Genomic DNA, 18565 nt, shown 5'->3' with positions numbered 1-18565 from the left:
AGAGCAATAACAATGACCAATCACAGAGCATTCATTATATCTGGGTAAGGTAACAGCACTGACCAATCACAGAGCATTCATTATATCTGGGTAACAGCACTGACCAACCACAGAGCATTCATTATATCTGGGTAACAGCACTGACCAATCACAGAGCATTCATTATATCTGGGTAACAGCACTGACCAATCACAGAGCATTCATTATATCTGGGTAACAGCACTGACCAATCGCAGAGCATTCATTATATCTGGGTAACAGCACTGACCAATCACAGAGCATTCATTATATCTGGGTAACAGCACTGACTAATCACAGAGCATTCATTATATCTGGGTAGCAGCACTGACCAATCAAAGAGCATTCATTATATCTGGGTAACAGCACTGACCAATCAGAGAGCATTCATTACATCTGGGTAACAGCACTGACCAATCAGAGAGCATTCATTATATCTGGGTAACAGCACTGACCAATCACAGAGCATTCATTATATTTGGGTAACAGCACTGACCAATCACAGAGCCCCTTACCCACCTTTTCTACGGCTCCGTATCGGCTGCCCAGCTGTTTCCGTAGGTCGGCGATGTGATGGTCGAACTTCTTCATGTCCTTCTTGAAGTTTTCTCGGAAGTTCAGTAATGGTTTCTCCACTTCACTCTGTAACTGGAGGGAGGAGGGAGATCTCACCTACTGCGCGTTCACCATTCATAGAGGAGCTCCAACCAGGAACGCCGAGAGCCTCCATATCAGGAGGACTCCCATTGAACCCAGATGGGCTCCGCATGGGAGGAGGCGGAGCCCCCTCTATCAGTGGGTCCCTTTAAATATAACTTATATATATATATATATATATATATATATATATATATATATAACTTTTTTTTCTTTTTTAAGTGGTTGTAAACCTCAGACAGACATGAAATATGAACAAAGCATATCCCTCTATATTGTGTACTTGTCTCAATGAAGAGCACTAAGTGTAATTTCTGTGTGCCGCCTCCTTCCTCTGCTATCAGCATGAGTCACTTATGAAACGTTTTCCTGACACCAAGAGAAAAAAGGTGACAGGGGAGGGATCTCCATCACACAGCCTGTGATTGACAGCCTCAGCTCTGTTCCTGTGAGCTGTGGGAAGGAGGATGTGTTCCTTCCCTCCAATCAGCTGTCATATCTCTCCTCATTGAGCTCTGCAGTGTGTTGTTTCAGCTCTCTGCCCCCTTTTTTGCTGACAACTCAGACAAGTTTTATAAATTCTGTAGTTTGAATGGATGTAGAGAAGAGAAGACTGCATATAAACAGGTACAACTTATGTAGGAGGACTTGTTTTTCACTGGGTATATGGAAGGGTTTACAACTGCTTTAAGGGGACGTGTACCATTATAATAAACCTCAGCCCATAGGGGAACCCACCATCACTGATTGGGGAAAGTTTTGCATTTAATTTGGAAATGAAGGTCTCAGAGTCTGGAGGAGGAGAGGTACAGAATCCAAGTTGCATGAGGTCCAGTGTGAAGTTTCCACACTCAGCGATGATTTGGGGAGCCATGTCATCTGGTGTTGGTCCACTGTGTTTTATCAAGTCCAAAGTCAGCACAGCCCTCTACCAGGAAATTCTAGAGCTCTTCATGCTTCCCTCTGCTGACCAGCTTTATGGAGATGCTGATTTCATTTTCCAGCAGGACTTGGCACCGCCCACACTGCCAAACCTACCTATACCTGGTCACATGATCATGGGATCACTGTGCTTGATTGGCCAGCAAACCTGCCTGACCTAAACCCCATAGAGAATCTGTGGGGTATTGTGAAGAGGAAGATGAGAGACACCAGACCCAACAATGCAGATGAGCTGAAGGCCGCTATCAAAGCAACCTGGGCTTCCATAGCACCTCTGTAGTGCCACAGGCTGATCGCCTCCATGCCACGCCAAATTGAGGCAGTAATTCATGCAAAAGGAGCCCCGACCAAGTATTGAGTGCATCCTATACTGTACATGGACAGACTTTTCACTAAGACAACATTTCTGTATTAAATATCCTTTTTTTATTGGTCTTATGTAATTTTCTAATTTTCGGAGATACTGAATTTTGGGGTGTCACTCGCTGTAAGCCATAATCATCAAAATTTAAAGAAATGCTTGAAATATATCACTCTGTGTGTAACACATCTATATAAAATATATGAGTTTCACTTTTTGAATTGAATTACTGAAATTAAATTAACTTTTTGATATTTAAATTTTATGATTTGCACCTGTATGTGCAACTTAAAATCGCCACGGCTTCAACAATGTTCATGGACTACTTCGGTCCCTCTTTCATGCAACTTGAGAGCCATAGACTTCAATGCTAACCCTCAAAAGTTGCATGAAAACCGTACCTGAATATTTTACATGCGACAGTGGGGCTGACTTTGCAGAACAAGAACAAGCCACATCCAAGTCGCACCCATCCAAAGTGGGTGACCTTGGAGTACTATCAGTATCAGTGGAGCCCAAGTCAGAGCCACAATCTCCACCGCTTCTTCATTGCCGAGTGCAGTGAACATTGGCTCTTAGGCTACGTTCACATGTCGGTGTAGCGATCACGGGCAGCATCACCGCGATTCTGCCCGCGATCCGGAAATAATTGCAAATCGCGGGACGCCTGTGCGTTGCCCGTATTTGCAATAGCACCCCAAACGCTGTGCGATGTTGCCGCGATTTCGGCCTGCAGAATCGCAGTAACATCACAGAAAAAAAATTGCGGAACGCATGACGCCCAAAAAAGGTACAATCGCTTCTTTGGGGCGTCATGCGTCCCACAATTTTTTTTGCACGATGTTACCGCGATTCGGCAGGCGGAAATCGCGGCAACCTCGCACAGCGTTTGGGGTGCTATTGCAAATCACGGGCAACGCACAAGCGTCCCGCGATTTGCAATGATTTCCGGATCGCGGGCAGAATCGCGGTGATTCTCCCCGCGATCGCTACGCTGACATGTGAACGTAGCCTTAGTGTGCGCAAACCTGACGGTTACAAGCCATTGATTTCAGCAATCCGGAGAAGATTGAAGAATTCAATCTAGACAGAGGCCCAGAAATCCCCCCAAAATGATATAAATGAGGGAATTTGGAGATTATGGAAATGATCAATGACAAAGTCTTCTCTTCTGTCACATGACACTTTGTGCCCGCCCCCTGCGGTATTTATTATATACATTGTTATTGTCACTTTAACATTGTATCAGATCAATGAAATCTGTGGGAAAACAATGTTGCGGCATTTACCTTGGAGGAGAACTTCAGATGGACTTCAGCCTCATCCGCCAGACTCTTCTTCAGTTGCGCCCAGGCCTCGCCCAGCGTCCTGCCGAAAAACAGACAACATATGGCATTTATTCCTTTATCTCCTTATATATGACATCATCGTCATCACCAACATAAGGTGGAGCGCTGCTAATGTCATCGCCTTTACTCTGATCCCAAGAGCACGGGTGTATTGTTTTGCAAGAAAGACTGTACAATTGGCGTTTATAGCTCTTATTGGATGTAAGTGCAACTTTTAATTGTTTTAATAAATTAGTAAATGATTACACACTATTGGAGCGTCTCTTTCCCTTTATACATTTGTCCATAAGAATTTATGTGGTTGGTCTGGAGTTGAGGAGAGACAGTCCCAAGGTCCATAGAGGGGCATACAACATTCCACTGATGGTTGTGATCAGAGGCGTAACTAGAACCTTCAGGGCCCCGGTGCAAGAAACCATAAAAGGCCCTCCTGTCCCCTGGCCGGGCCCTTCCCTTCAAGCCTGGGGCTCCTCCCACTGATCCTGGGGCCTTTTACTCTCATTGCGAGGCCCTTTGTTACAGTCCCGCAGCGGGACCCTTTCACAAGTTCTGCAGTGGGCCCCCTTCCTGCCATTTTGGGGCCTCCCCATAGTGGTGGAATGCCAGGGCCCGGTTGCAAGTGTGACCTTTGCGATCCTGGAAGTTCACCCACTGGTGTCAGTAGTTTTTATTTTTTGGTATTTTAATTGTATTATTTTTTATCATTTTATTTTATTTTTTTTCAATGTCACTGACTATGACTCTGTCCATTCAGAAAAGGAAGGCGCTGGTAAATTACATATTTACCGACCCCTTCCTGGTTCTCTATTGCGACACATCCCCTGCAGCAGCCGGCAGGAGAGGGGAGGGAGCACAGTGGGGTGGGGGGGGGGGACCAGGGGAGCACACAGGGGCCCAGAGACAGCAGAATACAAGTGAACTGGATAGGAGGAGGGGTGGGGGCAGCATACAGAGGAACCAAGCATACATTTAACCCCTTTGATCACCCCCAGTATTAACCCCTTCCCTGCCAGTGTCATTTATACAGTGACAGTGCATATTATTTAGCACTGATTATGATTACTGTAGTAATGTCACTGGTCCCAAAAAAGTGTCAAAAATGCCAGTTAGGGGGTCCGATCTGTCCGCTGCAATGTCGCAGTCCCGCTAAAAATCACAGATCGCTGCCATTACTAATAAAAAATAAATAAATAAATAAATAAAAAGCCCAAAAATCAATCCCGTTGTTTGTAAACACTATAACTTTGGCTCAAACCAATTAAAACATGCTTTTTGGGATTTTCTTTTTACCAAAAATATGTAGCAGAATACAAATTGGCCTAAACTGATAAAAAAAAAAACACATTTTTTTATTTTTTTTTTATTGGGAATGTTTTATAGCAGAAAGTAAAAAATATGGCGTTTTTTTTTTTTTTTCTCAAAATTGTCGCTCTTTTTTTGTTTATAGCGCAAAATCTGAATCAAATACCACCAAAAGAAAGTTCTATTTGTGGGGGAAAAAAGGACATCAATTGTATTTGGGTATAGCGTCGCACAACCGCGCAATTTTCCGTTAAAGTAATGCAGTGCCGAATCGCATAAAATGGCCTGGTCATTAAGGGGGTAAAACCTTCCGGGGCTGAAGTGGTTAATGGGTTACCTCCCTGTTGGATATTGCGCAGAGCGGTGAAAGATTTGAGGCTGCAATTGTTCTGTTTACGGATTAGACGCATAATAGCGAATAATGCAGGATTGTATCATTTGTTTATTTTATTGATTTGATTTATTTGATTGGTTTTGTTTATTTATACAATTCCTTTATAAAGGATTATCGTTTAGTTTTTGCGCATGTAGAAAAGGAAACAGAAGATTGGCTTTATGATGAATAGTTGGGAAGTTTAATTATAAGCGCCGAGCCCTTCAGTTCTCTAATATGTAACAAAGTCAAAAGGAAATAAAACCCAGAAAACATTTCTCGTATTGTGAAGAATCATTTCGGAATCTGTCCGCATTCCTTGCGCCGCTGACATTTACTTTTCAGGATTGATGGTGTCAGGAAGTTGTTTTATGAGCACGAGTCGGCGGCGCACAATCGTTCGCTGAATATTCACGCGGATGTCTGAGCTCCTAATCTGCCGCATTCGTAATATATTTTATTTAGTATTTGGATGGAAATCTCATTTAGCTGAATTATAGACGATTAATATGGAAACTGTAATACATTACATCTTGTACGAAGCGCTCCACAAATCTGCCCCCCGGAATAAACTGCGGCAAATATTTAACAAGACGAATCCGAGGAGAACACATTTTATCTTCTGCAATAAAACCAAACGTACAGGGAAGAGGAAAACCGCAACCGTGTCTGCGCATCAAATAAAGATTCCATCAGCCTCAGGTCCCTTTCACACGGGCTTTCAGATCCGGTCCCTGTTAGTTTTTCAGGCGGACCGGATCGGATGCTCCATGCATCCCTATGGAGCAACAAGTGTCAGCAGTGACATGTACTCTGACACCCGCTGCTATCCAATCCGATCCTGTCCGTGAAATCCAGACGGACAAAAACCCTTTTTTCCATCTGTGACGGTACTCACCATCCCTGGGAGTGAAAGACAGATACTTAACCACTTTACCACTGAGTACCGTAGTACTACTGCGGCAAAATGGCTCGTTATCGTTTAACGACGTAGACCTACGTTGTCAGACACTCCGCTTTCTCGGCGGGGCGCGCGCGCCGCCGGAGGCTCGCTCCCGCTGTATTCAGTCACAGCGGGAGTCGGGCCAGGGGAGGAGCAGCGGCGATCGCCGCTGCTCTTCCCCGATCGTCGGGGATCTAGTGTGGAGATCCGCCTGCTTGTGTAAACACAAGCGGGCGGATCTCCCAAGTGACAGGCAGGGTCAGATTGCAGGGTTCAGCATAGCTGAACCCTGGATCTGTCCTTGTGTCACATAGTCACCTCCCCCCCCACACGTCGGTAAGCACCAGGCATACATTAACCCCTCCCTCTCCAATAAAATTAACCCCTTCCCTGTCAGTGTCATTTTTACAGTAACAGTGCATATATATATATATATATATATATATATATATATAGCACTAATTACTGCAGTAATGTCACTGGTACCCCCAAAAGTGTCAAAAATGTCAGTCAAGGGTCCGATCTGTCCGCCGCAATGTCGCAGTCCCGCAAAAAAAAATTGCAGATCGCCGCCATTACGCGTTAAAAAAAAAAAAAACACCAAAAATTACAGAAATCTTTCCCTTTGTTAGTAAACGCAATAACTTTTGCGCAAACCAATCAAAATACGCTTATTGTGAATTTTTTTACCAAACATATGTAGCAGAAAACAAATTGGCCAAAAATTTAAAAAAATTTCGATTTTTACATTTTTTTGGGGGGAATTTCATATAAAAAAATGTGAAAAATATTGTTGTTTTTTCAAAATTTAGGCTCTTTTTTTGTTTTTTTGTTTTTTGATAGCGCAAAAAGTAAAAATTGCACAGGTGATCAAATACCACCAAAAGAAAAGCTCTGTTTGTGGGAAAAAAAGGACGTAAATTTTGTTTGGGTAGGGCGTCGCACGACCGCGCAATTGTCAGTTAAAGTCGCACAGCGCCGAATCGCAAAAAGTGGCCCAGACGTAAGACAGCAAAATCCTCCAGTGGTAAAGTGGTTAAGGGGCACTAAGAAAATGGTTTGCATAACTTCAAATGGGAAAGTAATATTTATCAACAATATCTCTCAAGAAAAAAATGTATTTTTGTAAAATCTTACCGTAAAATCCTTTTCTCTTAGCTCATCGACAGACGTAGTCCTCGGTGATACACCACCTTCGGGTTATGTTACCTCCGCAGGAGCAGGACTAGACAGGAAATTAAAAAGCTCTGGCCACACCCTAGGGGCAGTCCCAGAGGGTATATCCTCTCTCTCTCTGCCTCAGCAAATCAGTTATGTGAAAAAGCAGTGCTTAGAGAATTAAACCCAACCCAACTCCAAAACAGAGGGGCGGGGACTACGTCTGTCGATGAGCTAAGAGAAAAGGATTTTACGGTAAGATTTTACAAAAATCCATTTTTCTCTAGCGCTCATTGACAGACGTAGTCCTCGGTGATACACCACCTTCGGGACGTCCCAGAGCAGTATCACAACTGAGGGGTGGGAAAATGGAAATCAAATCCCAATCTAGAAGGCCCAACCGGTGCCAACTAGAAGTTTACAATGCTCATCCTTAATGATGAGACTCAACAAAAAAAATTTTCAAACAGAAAAAAACCCTCGAGGTAGACCACCGGTCTCCTCAAATTGCGGCCTGCAAAACCTTGCGGCCAAATGAGGCATCTGCCGATGCCGTCACATCAATTTTATAGAATTTTGTAAAGGTATGTACCGACGACCAGGTGGCCGCCTTACATACCTGGACCACTGACGCCTGATGGCGAAAGGCCCAGGAAGTACTGAGCGCTCGAGTGGAGTGCGCCCTAACAGGGAACGGAGGACTCTGACCCTTAATAGAATAAGCCTGTACCACCGTTTGTCTAATCCATTTGGCAATGGTCGCGGCAGATGCAGGCAAACCCTTTCTGGGGCCATCCGTGATCACAAAAAGTGAATCCGTCTTACGGAATGATTCCGTAGCTTTCAGGTATACCCTGATTGCCCGAACCACATCTAAGGAATGCAACGCATGTTCCCGATGATGCTTGGGCTGAGGACACAAGGAAGGTAGTACAATATCTTCATTCAGATGAAAATCTGAAACCACCTTAGGAAGAAAAGATGGCTTAGGATGAAGTACTACCTTATCCCTATGAATCACTAGGTATGGGGACTGGCATGATAATGCAGCCAGTTCTGACACCCTGCGTGCAGAAGTAATAGCCACCAAGAAAACCACCTTCTGGGATAAAGTAAGCAAGGGAATCTCCCTGATGTTTTCAAAAGGAGGTTTCTGTAGAACCGACAAAACCAAATTAAGATCCCAGGGCGGTAAGGGCGCGCGGACTGGAGGAGCCAGGTGCCGCACCCCCTGGATGAAATTCCGCACCAAGGATTTGGTAGCTAACGGCTTCTGAAAGAAGATTGCTAATGCTGAAACTTGACCCTTGATGGTGCTCAAGGCTAGCTTCTGCTCAACCCCTTGTTGCAAAAAGGCCAATATTCGAGACACCGAATAGGTACGTGGAGGAAATCCTAAAGATTCGCACCACGCAATATAAGTCTTCCATGTGTGATAATAGACTTTGCTGGAAGTCGCTTTCCTTGCTTTAATAAGGGTAGGAATGACAGAAGTAGACAAACCTCTGTCCTTCAGTACTTGGGTCTCAATGGCCAGGCCATTAAAACCAGCGACTGTAAAGCACGAAGGTAACTTGGTCCTAGAGACCACAGACACTCCCTGAGACGAAGTTCCCACGGAACGTCTGCGACTAGCATGTCCAAGTCGGCCAGGCCGGCTTGAGGAGGCCAGCCTAGAATTTCTAGGACCACTGGCGCTGATTGGATCTGAACCAGGCGTCCCTAGAGCTATCTGGCCCCGACCATCCGAGAAAGTCTGGTCGTTTTCTGTTCCCACACATTTATCAGATACCTGATAGTTATCAGGAAGGGTGATCTTTTCTGGTTGAACCTCAGGGACCGAAGTCACCCGACTAGAGGCTACTTGGCCTATCTGGTCAACCAGATCCGATTCCTGTGAGGTATCGGGACTAATCTTAGGAAAGGGTAAAGGAAAAGATCTATTCAGAGAACGGTAACTAACGCTTCCTGTGGTACTTAAATGTTGGAAGGGAAGAATCGCACCGGTAGTAGTGGTTGATGCTCGATCTAATGTCCTGAATACCGGTGAAAACGTCCCCCCACCCTGAAACCGGGTGGGGGCGCACCTTCAGGCTGTGTACTCCTTTGCTTCGGGTTTGGCTGGGTTGGTCCTCTGCTTGTCCGACCAGCCCTTCTTGAATCCTCCTGGAGGAGTCTTGCCTTTCCCGCTAGTACCAGCCGGGCGTCCTTTATGGGCGGTAAAGAAAGGTCCTCGCTTGTTGCGAGGTCCCTTAGCTTTTGCAGCCTGTGGCAAGAAAGTGCTCTTGCCCCCAGTGGCATCCTTAATGATTTCATCTAGGTTGGCCCCAAATAGACGATTCCCCTGAAAAGGGAGATTGGTCAAAGTCTTTTTGGAACCTAGGTCAGCTGACCAGCATTTTAACCACAGCACACGTCTGAGGATCACTGCTGACATAGATGCATGCCCTAATAGGGGAGTAGTGTCCAAGGCTGCGTCACAGATAAACCGTAGCCCTTGTATGATCTGTTCCATCAAATCAGATGTCTCCTGGGGAATATCTTTTCCCCTAAGATCTTGGCGTACCATTTTCGCCCATTCCGTAAGTGTCTGGGAAACTAGACCAATAACAATTACTGGTCTAAATGCTGACCCTATCAGAGAAAAGATAGTGCGGGACTCTGCTTCTATCTTTCGATCCACCGGATCCTTAAAGGACGAAGTGTCCTCCACTGGAATAACCGTGGCTTTATTCAGCCTGGAAATAGGCGGATCCACGACTGGTGGTACCGTCCATTTCTTAATGATGGATTCCTCAAACGGATAGCGTCTAGCAATACGCTTGGAAATAGTAAAGGTACGTTTAGAATGCTCCCATTCTCCTTTAATCTGATTACCAAAACATTTAGGTACCGGAAAAGCCTTCGCCATCTTGATGGGCTTATTAGTACCGAAAGGCCTCTCTGTTTCAGTTGCCTCTGCCGGTAAAGCCTCAAGTTTTAAGGTTTCTTGCACTGCCACAACTAGTGCGTCCACCAATGCTTCTTCCTGAATTATAGCAGGAGAAGAAGCGTCCTCCTCACTGTCTGAGGGGGCTTTACCTGGGATAACAGTCCTTGCAGAGGAACCTGCAACTGCCGTGACCATCTCTGAATCTGAGTCAGAGGTGTCAGATGGTATAGGGGTAGGCGGGGGTCGCTTCCTTGACCCCCGTCCCTGACAGGCCGCCTCCACCCGAGCCACCATAGACTCCAAAATTGCTGTAAATGATTCTATACTCTGTGCACCGGCGGGTCCCGAGGCCCCCTCGAGGGAAACAGGTGGGGGAATATGTGTGGCAGGGTCCATGATAACTCCAGTTACTTCCTGGATAATATAATTCAAAAGAAAAAAACTTTTTTTTTTTTTTTTTTCTGACCCCCAGCGCCACAAAAAGCCCCTTAGTGTTACCTGCTAGGGATCCCTATCGATCGAGAGAGAGAGAGATAGACCCCCAGGCTCACCACTTGATGCTCAGAGTTAAACTGCAACAGCTTACAGCGCTGTCTTGACAAACAGGAAGTCTTTTGGCTGGCTGCCCAGGAAGAAGGGAGGCGGCTCCGCCCCTCTGCACGCCTTCCGGCGCCTCCCCCAAGCTCCACGAGGTGTAGGATCACCTCAAACATGGCCGCCCCCATGCTGGAGACACGAGGCTACGCCAAAATGGCGGCTCGTGCGATCCAGCAAAAAAAATGGCGGCGGCCTGTGCTGACTAGCGGTGTGCTGCAGGGCACACAACACTCTCTCTGCATGGGGATATGGCGTGGTTGGCGGTACCGGCCCTGGCGGACCGCATGGCCGTTCGGGAGGCCTGCTAATAGCTGGAGATCTGATTTGGAAGGCAGTCTACATGTCCGTGGCTTCTGACTGGTAGGTAGCTTATACTTAACCCATAAGATTCCCAGAATGCCACAGATTACATCTTTAAAACATGTATACAATAGATTGTTAGCTCCCAAACCAAGCCTCCTGGCTTTTTGCACACATAAAATCACACTCAAAGTAGGAGGATTTGTGACATGTTATAGGATAGAAAGAACTCTTTCTTACCATACAGAGAGGGGCCCGCGTTCACCACAAAACCCGTCAGGGAAAAAGGGGGAACATACTACTCACCATACCGGAACCAGGCGGGCACCAACTCCTGACAGTACCCCTCTCCACCGGGGCGGGAGGGCTGTCGACCGATACGGACGCCGTGACTCATGGTCTTTGGCGTTTCAGCGAGACGTTTAACTCGCGGGTTCAGTCCTTTTAATGGGACTTTGTCGCGGCCGACCCAGCGCGGAACTATGGCCTGCACGCGCTCGTAGGCTGAACTGGGGTGACCACCGGATCTCAACATCCAGCCCGTCGCCCAGTTCAGCTTTCTTGCTTGAAGATCTCACAGGAACACTGGAGAAAAAAAGCTGTCTAAAAATCCTTTTAGAAAAAAAAATTCTTGCCAGGACCTAAGATCCCAGCAAGGTATCTAGGTCCTTACTCCTAACTAGACAGAAAATAACTGATTTGCTGAGGCAGAGAGAGAGAGGATATACCCTCTGGGACTGCCCCTAGGGTGTGGCCAGAGCTTTTTAATTTCCTGTCTAGTCCTGCTCCTGCGGAGGTAACATAACCCGAAGGTGGTGTATCACCGAGGACTACGTCTGTCGATGAGCGCTAGAGAAATGAAGATTTGATCCCACTTTACACTGTGAGACCTATAGCTTGTTGCCATGAAGTCTGTGACATCTAAATATTCATAGCAATTCGTAGATGTGTATTCCATGTACTTCAATGTAGGAGACGGACAGACTGTCATTGGCAGTCTTGTCCTATTGTCTATCTATTGAGGTGGGATATGGATTGTGTTAAGTCTGCCTGTTCTATTGTTAAATGTTAATGACCTCACATTGTTCTGTCCAGATGGCTAGATATCTAGTTCAGGTTAATTCTGTTTCTGTATACAATTTCATCTGCATATGATAATGTAATCAGGCAGAGGGGAGGGATTGTGTACACTGTATGGGAGTAACTGAGTGTAAAACTCTGTTTTTATTGGATTGTAAATTTCATGTCCTGTTCCCCACAAGGTCCACCTGGGTGGTAACCTTGTGGGGGAAAACTGTATAAAAGAGCAGCTGTACAAATAAACCTGGAGTTCTACTTCACCCTCAATCTAGAGTCCTGTCTCTTATTGGGGGAATCTGCTACAAGGGATTGCTATGCTCTTCATACTCCCTTAAATAATCACGAAGCTCTTGTAAGAGCTTGTTCCAGTTCCTGCTTCACTCTCTGGGGAAAGAGGTTCGCCAACTGGAACCTGGAGCCTTGTCGTAGGTCCAGGGTGGGTAAGAGACGGTGAGACCCCAACCAAACTGCGGCGGTTCGTGGGGTCCGAGGTGGTTATGGTGTCTGGTGGAGTGCTTGGAGTCCTTGGGAAGCACTAGGAGCATCCGTCAACGGAGGTACCCAGTCAGGGTGCTAGTTGATCTATTACACCTTCCTCTATAACTCTCCTCTCCTGAAATACTATGCACCGCTGGAGGACTCTGCTCCTTCCTCCATAACTCTCCTCTCCTGAAATACTCTGCACTGCTGGAGGACTCTGCTCATTCTTCTATATAACTCTCCTCTCCTGAAATACTCTGCACTGCTGGAGGACTCTGCTCATTCTTCTATATAACTCTCCTCTCCTGAAATACTCTGCACTGCTGGAGGACTCTGCTCATTCTTCTATATAACTCTCCTCTCCTGAAATACTCTGCACTGCTGGAGAACTCTGCTCTTTTCCTCTGAGGCCTCATTCACACTTCTGCCTTCTGAGAACGCACGCAGAAACTCATTCCTGAAATGCGCTCAACGAATGCACTGCACGCTGCCATTTTTCAGGAACACGTGTTTTGTCGTGCAGTAGACAAACGGTACAGAAACTACTTTGGCACATTGTGCATGCTGATGAACATTGCACAGGCATGAATGGGACCTAACTCTTCTTAAATTCTCTGTGCTGCTGCAAGACTCTTCTCCTTCATGTAGCTCTCCACTGTGGATCCATGTAGATTATGATGCATTACGGCTGTCTGCAGAGTTTGTTACTTTTTTGTTCTTTAATAATATTAAACATCCTGCCAGAATTTCATGTCCTGCAGTTACACATTTCCAGCACAGGATGGCACTGTAGGCTCAAGTTTACAGAAATCCCACATAGGACACTATGGCAAGCGTTCAATATAATTCAGTTCTTCTATTATTCATCATTACAGGTGCTGTCGATTTATGCAGCACTTTACATACTGTACATTCCCTGCCATCAAGGAGCTTACAATTTTAGGTCCCTATCTAACATTGATAAATATACTGCTCAAAAAAAATGAAAAGAACGCTTTGAAAACACATCCGATCTCAATGAGGAAAATACTCATGCTGGATATCTATACTGGTATGGACTGGGTAATGTGTTAGGATCTATACTGGTATGGACTGGGTAAAGTGTTAGGATCAATACTGGTATGGACTGGGTAAAGTGTTAGGATCTATACTGGTATGGACTGGGTAATGTGTTAGGATCTATACTGGTATGGACTGGGTAATGTGTTAGGATCTATACTGGTATGGACTGGGTAATGTGTTAGGATCTATACCGGTATGGACTGGGTAATGTGTTAGGATCTATACTGGTATGGACTGGGTAATGTGTTAGGATCTTTACTGGTATGGACTGGGTAATGTGTTAGGATCTATACTGGTATGGACTGGGTAATGTGTTAGGATCTATACTGGTATGGACTGGGTAATGTGTGAGGATCTATACTGGTATGGACTGGGTAATGTGTTAGGATCTATACTGGTATGGACTGGGTAATGTGTTAGGATCTATACTGGTATGGACTGGGTAATGTGTTAGGATCAGAGATGTATAGTAACGAAGTAGAACTACTTAAGTACTGTACTTAAGTACCGAAATGCGGTATATGTACTTTCCTAGAGTAGAATTTTTTTCTCCTACTTCTACTTTTACTTCACTACATTTTTTCGATGATTTCAATACTTCTACTCAAGTATTTTTTTTTTGTGCTGCATAGTTACTCGTTACTTTTAAAAAAATTACCACTGCCAGAACAGTAGATGGCAGGTTTCATAAAGCTCAAAAAAATGTGTATAATGTCATTTGTAAATCAGCGCATACGAAAATAAAGGCTGTGTATAATAAAAGCTGCTATACCAAATCTTTCCAATAAAAAGAAAATATGAAACAAACAAATAAATGGTGCTACAGCGCTTAAAGTGCATCAAGAAACTGCTAAAAAACACAGGTTAATCATTTGAATAAATCATTTGAAATAATAAAAAACAATATGATGTTCAAACTTTTGACTTCTTTCTTTAATAACTACATAACACAGTACTTGTACTTCTACTTTCAGTACTTGAGTAGAATTTTTTTTTCAAAACTACTGGTACTTTTTACTTTTAGTACTTAAGTAGCAAATTTTTTGAAAAAACTACTTGCAATACTTAAGTAAAAAAAATGTTGAATACTTTAGTACTTCTACTTAAGTAACTTTTTCTGCGAGCACTTCCACTTCTACTCAAGTCACTTTTTGATCGAGCACTTGTACTTTTACTCAAGTAGAAATTTCGAGTACTTTATACAAGTCTGGTTAGGATCTATACTGGTATGGACTGGGTAATGTGTTAGGATCTATACTGGTATGGACTGGGTAATGTGTTAGGATCTATACTGGTATGGACTGGGTAATGTGTTAGGATCTATACTGGTATGGACTGGGTAATGTGTTAGGATCTATACTGGTATTGACTGGGTAATGTGGTAGGTTCTATACTGGTATGGACTGGGTAATGTGTTAGGATATATATTGGTATGGACTGGGTAATGTGTTAGGATCTATACTGGTATGGACTGGGTAATGTGTTAGGATCTATACTGGTATGGACTGGGTAATGTGTTAGGATCTATACTGGTATGGACTGGGTAATTTGTTAGGAAGGAAAGGATGGCACATTGTTTGATGGTAGTGAAAATTATCACCCTACAGAGGGCTGAATTCAATGAATTCAAAGACACCCCAAAAATCAAAGTGAAAAATGAATGCAGTAGGCTAGTCCAATTTGCTGAAATTTTATTGCAGTAACTCAGAATGGTCCTCAGTAGTTTGTATGGCCCCCATGTGCTTGTATGCATGCCTGACAACATCGGGGCATACTCCTAATGAGACGACGGATGGTGTCCTGGGGTATTTCCTCCCAGATCTGGACCAGGGCATCACTGAGCTCCTGAACAGTCTGAGGTGCGACCTGGCGGCGTTGGATGGACCGAAAGATAATGTCCCAGAGGTGTTCTATTGGATTTAGGTCAGGTGAGCTTGGGGGCCATTCAATGGTATCAAATCCTTCATCCTCCAGGAATTGGCTGCATACTCTCACCACATGAGGCTGGGCATTGTTGTGCACCAGGAGGAACCCAGGACCCACTGCACCAGTGTAGGGTCTGACAATGGGTCCAAGGATTTCATCCCGATACCTAATGACAGTCAGGGTGCCATTGTCTGGCCTGTAGAGATCTGTGCGTCCCTCCATGGATATTCCTCCCCAGACCATCACTGACCACCACCAAACCGGTCATGCTGAACGATGTTACAGGCAGCATAACGCTCTCCACAGCTTCTCCAGACCCTTTCACGTCTGTCACATGTGCTCAGGGTGAACCTGCTCTCATCTGTGAAAAGCACAGGGTGCCAGTGGTGGATCTGCCAATTCTGGTGTTCAATGGGAAATGTCAATCGAGCTCCACGGTGCCGGGCAGTGAGTACAGCGCCCACTAGAGGACCTCGGGCCCTCAGACCACCCTCATGAATTCTGTTTCTGATTGTTTGGTCAGAGACATTCACACCAGTGGCTGCTGGAGGTCATTTTGTAGGGCTCTGGCAGTGCTCATCCTGTTCCTCCTTGCACAAAGGAGCAGATACCGGTCCTGCTGATGGGTTAAGGACCTTCTACAGCCCTGTCCAGCTCTCCTAGAGTAACTGCCTGTCTCCTGGAATCTCCTCCATGCTCCTGAGACTGTGCTGGGAGACACAGCAAACCTTCTGGCAATGACACGTATTGATGTGCCATCCTGGAGGAGTTGGACTGCCTGTGCAACCTCTATAGGGTCCAGGTATCCCTCATACTACCAGTAGTGACACTGACCCTAGCCAATGCAGAACTAGTGAAAAACAGTCAAAAAAGATAAGTAGGGAAAAAATGGCAGTGACCTCCACCTGTTAAACCATTCCTGTTTTGGAGGTCCTCTCGATGTTGCCTATCTAGTGCACCTGTTGTTCATTTCATTAACACCAAAGCAGCTGAAACTGATTAACAACCCCCTCTGCTACATTACTTAACCGAGCACAGGATTATAATGGACTTGATGCTATACTCTGATTAAAAAGTGTTCCTTTAATTTGTTTGAGCAGTATATACATAACGAGGGTCCATCAGGACAAGAGCTAAGCAGCATGTCTTTGAGCGTAGGAGGAAACCGATGCAAGTACAGGGACAACATACAAACTCCATGTACATAGAACCCTGTGGTATGTATATATATATACACACACACACACACACACACACACACACACAGGTGTGTGTGTAAAAAAAAAAATATATATATATATATATATATATATATATATATATATATATATATATATATATATATATATGTGTGTAGAAAAAATAATATATATATATATAAAAACACACACACACATATATAAATAAATAATTATATATATATATATATATATATATATATATATATATATATATATATATATAAATAAATAGATATAAATATACACTTTTTTTTTTTTTTTTATAGCGCCAGTGTTGACTTGTCATCATGATGCACTTAGCCTTCACATATAATTAATTCTTCATTTATTGCCCTGCAATCGGCTGCTCCAGCTTTTGACCCTTTAAGAGGAAAATAGCGAGCCGTCAGCCCGGACACATATATCACCGCCCTTTGGAAAGCCCATTATATTCATATTGATCTTCCCACATTATATTCTGACCGCGAGGCCATAAACGGAGTGACATAATTACCTTCATTACCATCTGTCATCCTAAAGGTCACCTACTCCGTACGCCCCTGACGCTGAATGATGGCAGCACAGGCAGTCCAGGTGTCAGCTGAAATTTATTTTAAAGAGGACCTGTGCTGTGAAGGCTGTGTTCAAAAAAAGGCACGAAGAGGATGAAGAATCAATCACCAGGATTACCTGGGGTCTCCTTACAGCTGACCTTTTCCCTGTTACGGATTTCCCATACATTGTTCTACACCGTGCCTCTGTGTGGAGGCGGCCATCTTGGTAGAGGAGCAGGGCTTTGCATCCTCGTGGCACAGCTGCCCTCTTCCACCCCGATGACTGGTCATCTGATGAATGGTGGGGTAATGATCGAGGTGGAGAAACAAAGATTCACAGAATGGATGAAGCAGAAGCACATCAATCCTTGCACTGCAGGTCCTCAGGTACAACTTCCCCTCCGGCCAGGAGAACCGGGAGTTACATCACCAAATCTCACACCAAATATGGTGAGACTAACAGTCAAAGGCAGTAGATTCCTTAGGTTATCTCACAGTGCAGGTATACAGCCATGCGGCTACAGAAGTGCCTAGGCACAGGTAGTACACAGGTATCAGGAATGCCTAGGTACAGGAAATGCACTGGTATCGAGAGTGCCTATGCACAGGTAGTATAAAGGTATCAGGAATGCCTAGGTACACGAAGTGCACTCGTATCAGAAGTGCCTAGGCACAGGTATCAGGAGTGCCTAGGCACAGGTAGTACACAGGTATCAGGAGCGCCTAGGCACAGGAAGTGCACTGGTATCAGGAGTGCCTAGGCACAGGAAGTGCACTGGTATCAGCAGTGCCTAGGCACAGGAAGTGCACTGGTATCAGCAGTGCCTAGGCACAGGTAGTGCACAGGTATCAGGAGTGCCTAGGCACAAGTGGTACACAGGTATCAGGAGTGCCTAGGTACAGGAAGTGCACTGGCATCGAGAGTGCCTAGGCACAAGTAGTACACAGGTATCACGAGTGCCTAGGCACAAGCAGTACACAGGTATCAGGAATGCCAAGGCACAAGCAGTACACAGGTATCAGGAGTGCCTAGGCACAAGCAGTACACAGGTATCAGACAAGTAGCACACAGGTATCAGGAATGCCAAGACACAAGTAGTACAAAGGTATCAGGAGTGCCTAGGCACAGGTAGTACACAGGTATCAGGGGTGCCTAGGCACAAGTAGTACACAGGCATCAGGGGTGCCTAGGCACAAGTAGTACACAGGTATCAGGAGTGCCAAGGCACAAGTAGTACACAGGCTTCAGGAGGGCCTAGGCACAGGTAGTACAAAGGTATCAGGAATGCCTAGGCACAGGAAGTGCACTGG

General features: G+C 45.0%; 1 protein-coding gene across 3 annotated transcripts in view; it reads right to left on the bottom strand.

Moving 5' to 3' along the window:
- The window catches only part of GAS7 (growth arrest specific 7), a 240908-nt gene that overhangs the window by 19892 nt on the left and 202451 nt on the right, over positions 1–18565 (bottom strand). For all 3 annotated transcript variants that reach the window (XM_082272444.1, XM_082272445.1, XM_082272446.1), the window contains 2 exons: positions 3268–3346; positions 538–666 (listed from right to left, as the gene is read on the bottom strand). In XM_082272444.1, the coding sequence (XP_082128570.1) occupies positions 538–666; positions 3268–3346 (208 nt within the window). The remainder of the gene's footprint in view (positions 1–537; positions 667–3267; positions 3347–18565) is intronic.

The sequence above is a fragment of the Pelophylax lessonae genome (genome assembly GCF_965119305.1).
Source record: "Pelophylax lessonae genome assembly, chromosome: 11".
In the NCBI taxonomy this organism is placed as follows: Eukaryota; Metazoa; Chordata; class Amphibia; order Anura; family Ranidae; genus Pelophylax; species Pelophylax lessonae.
This window is presented reverse-complemented; position numbering and strand designations above follow the sequence as displayed.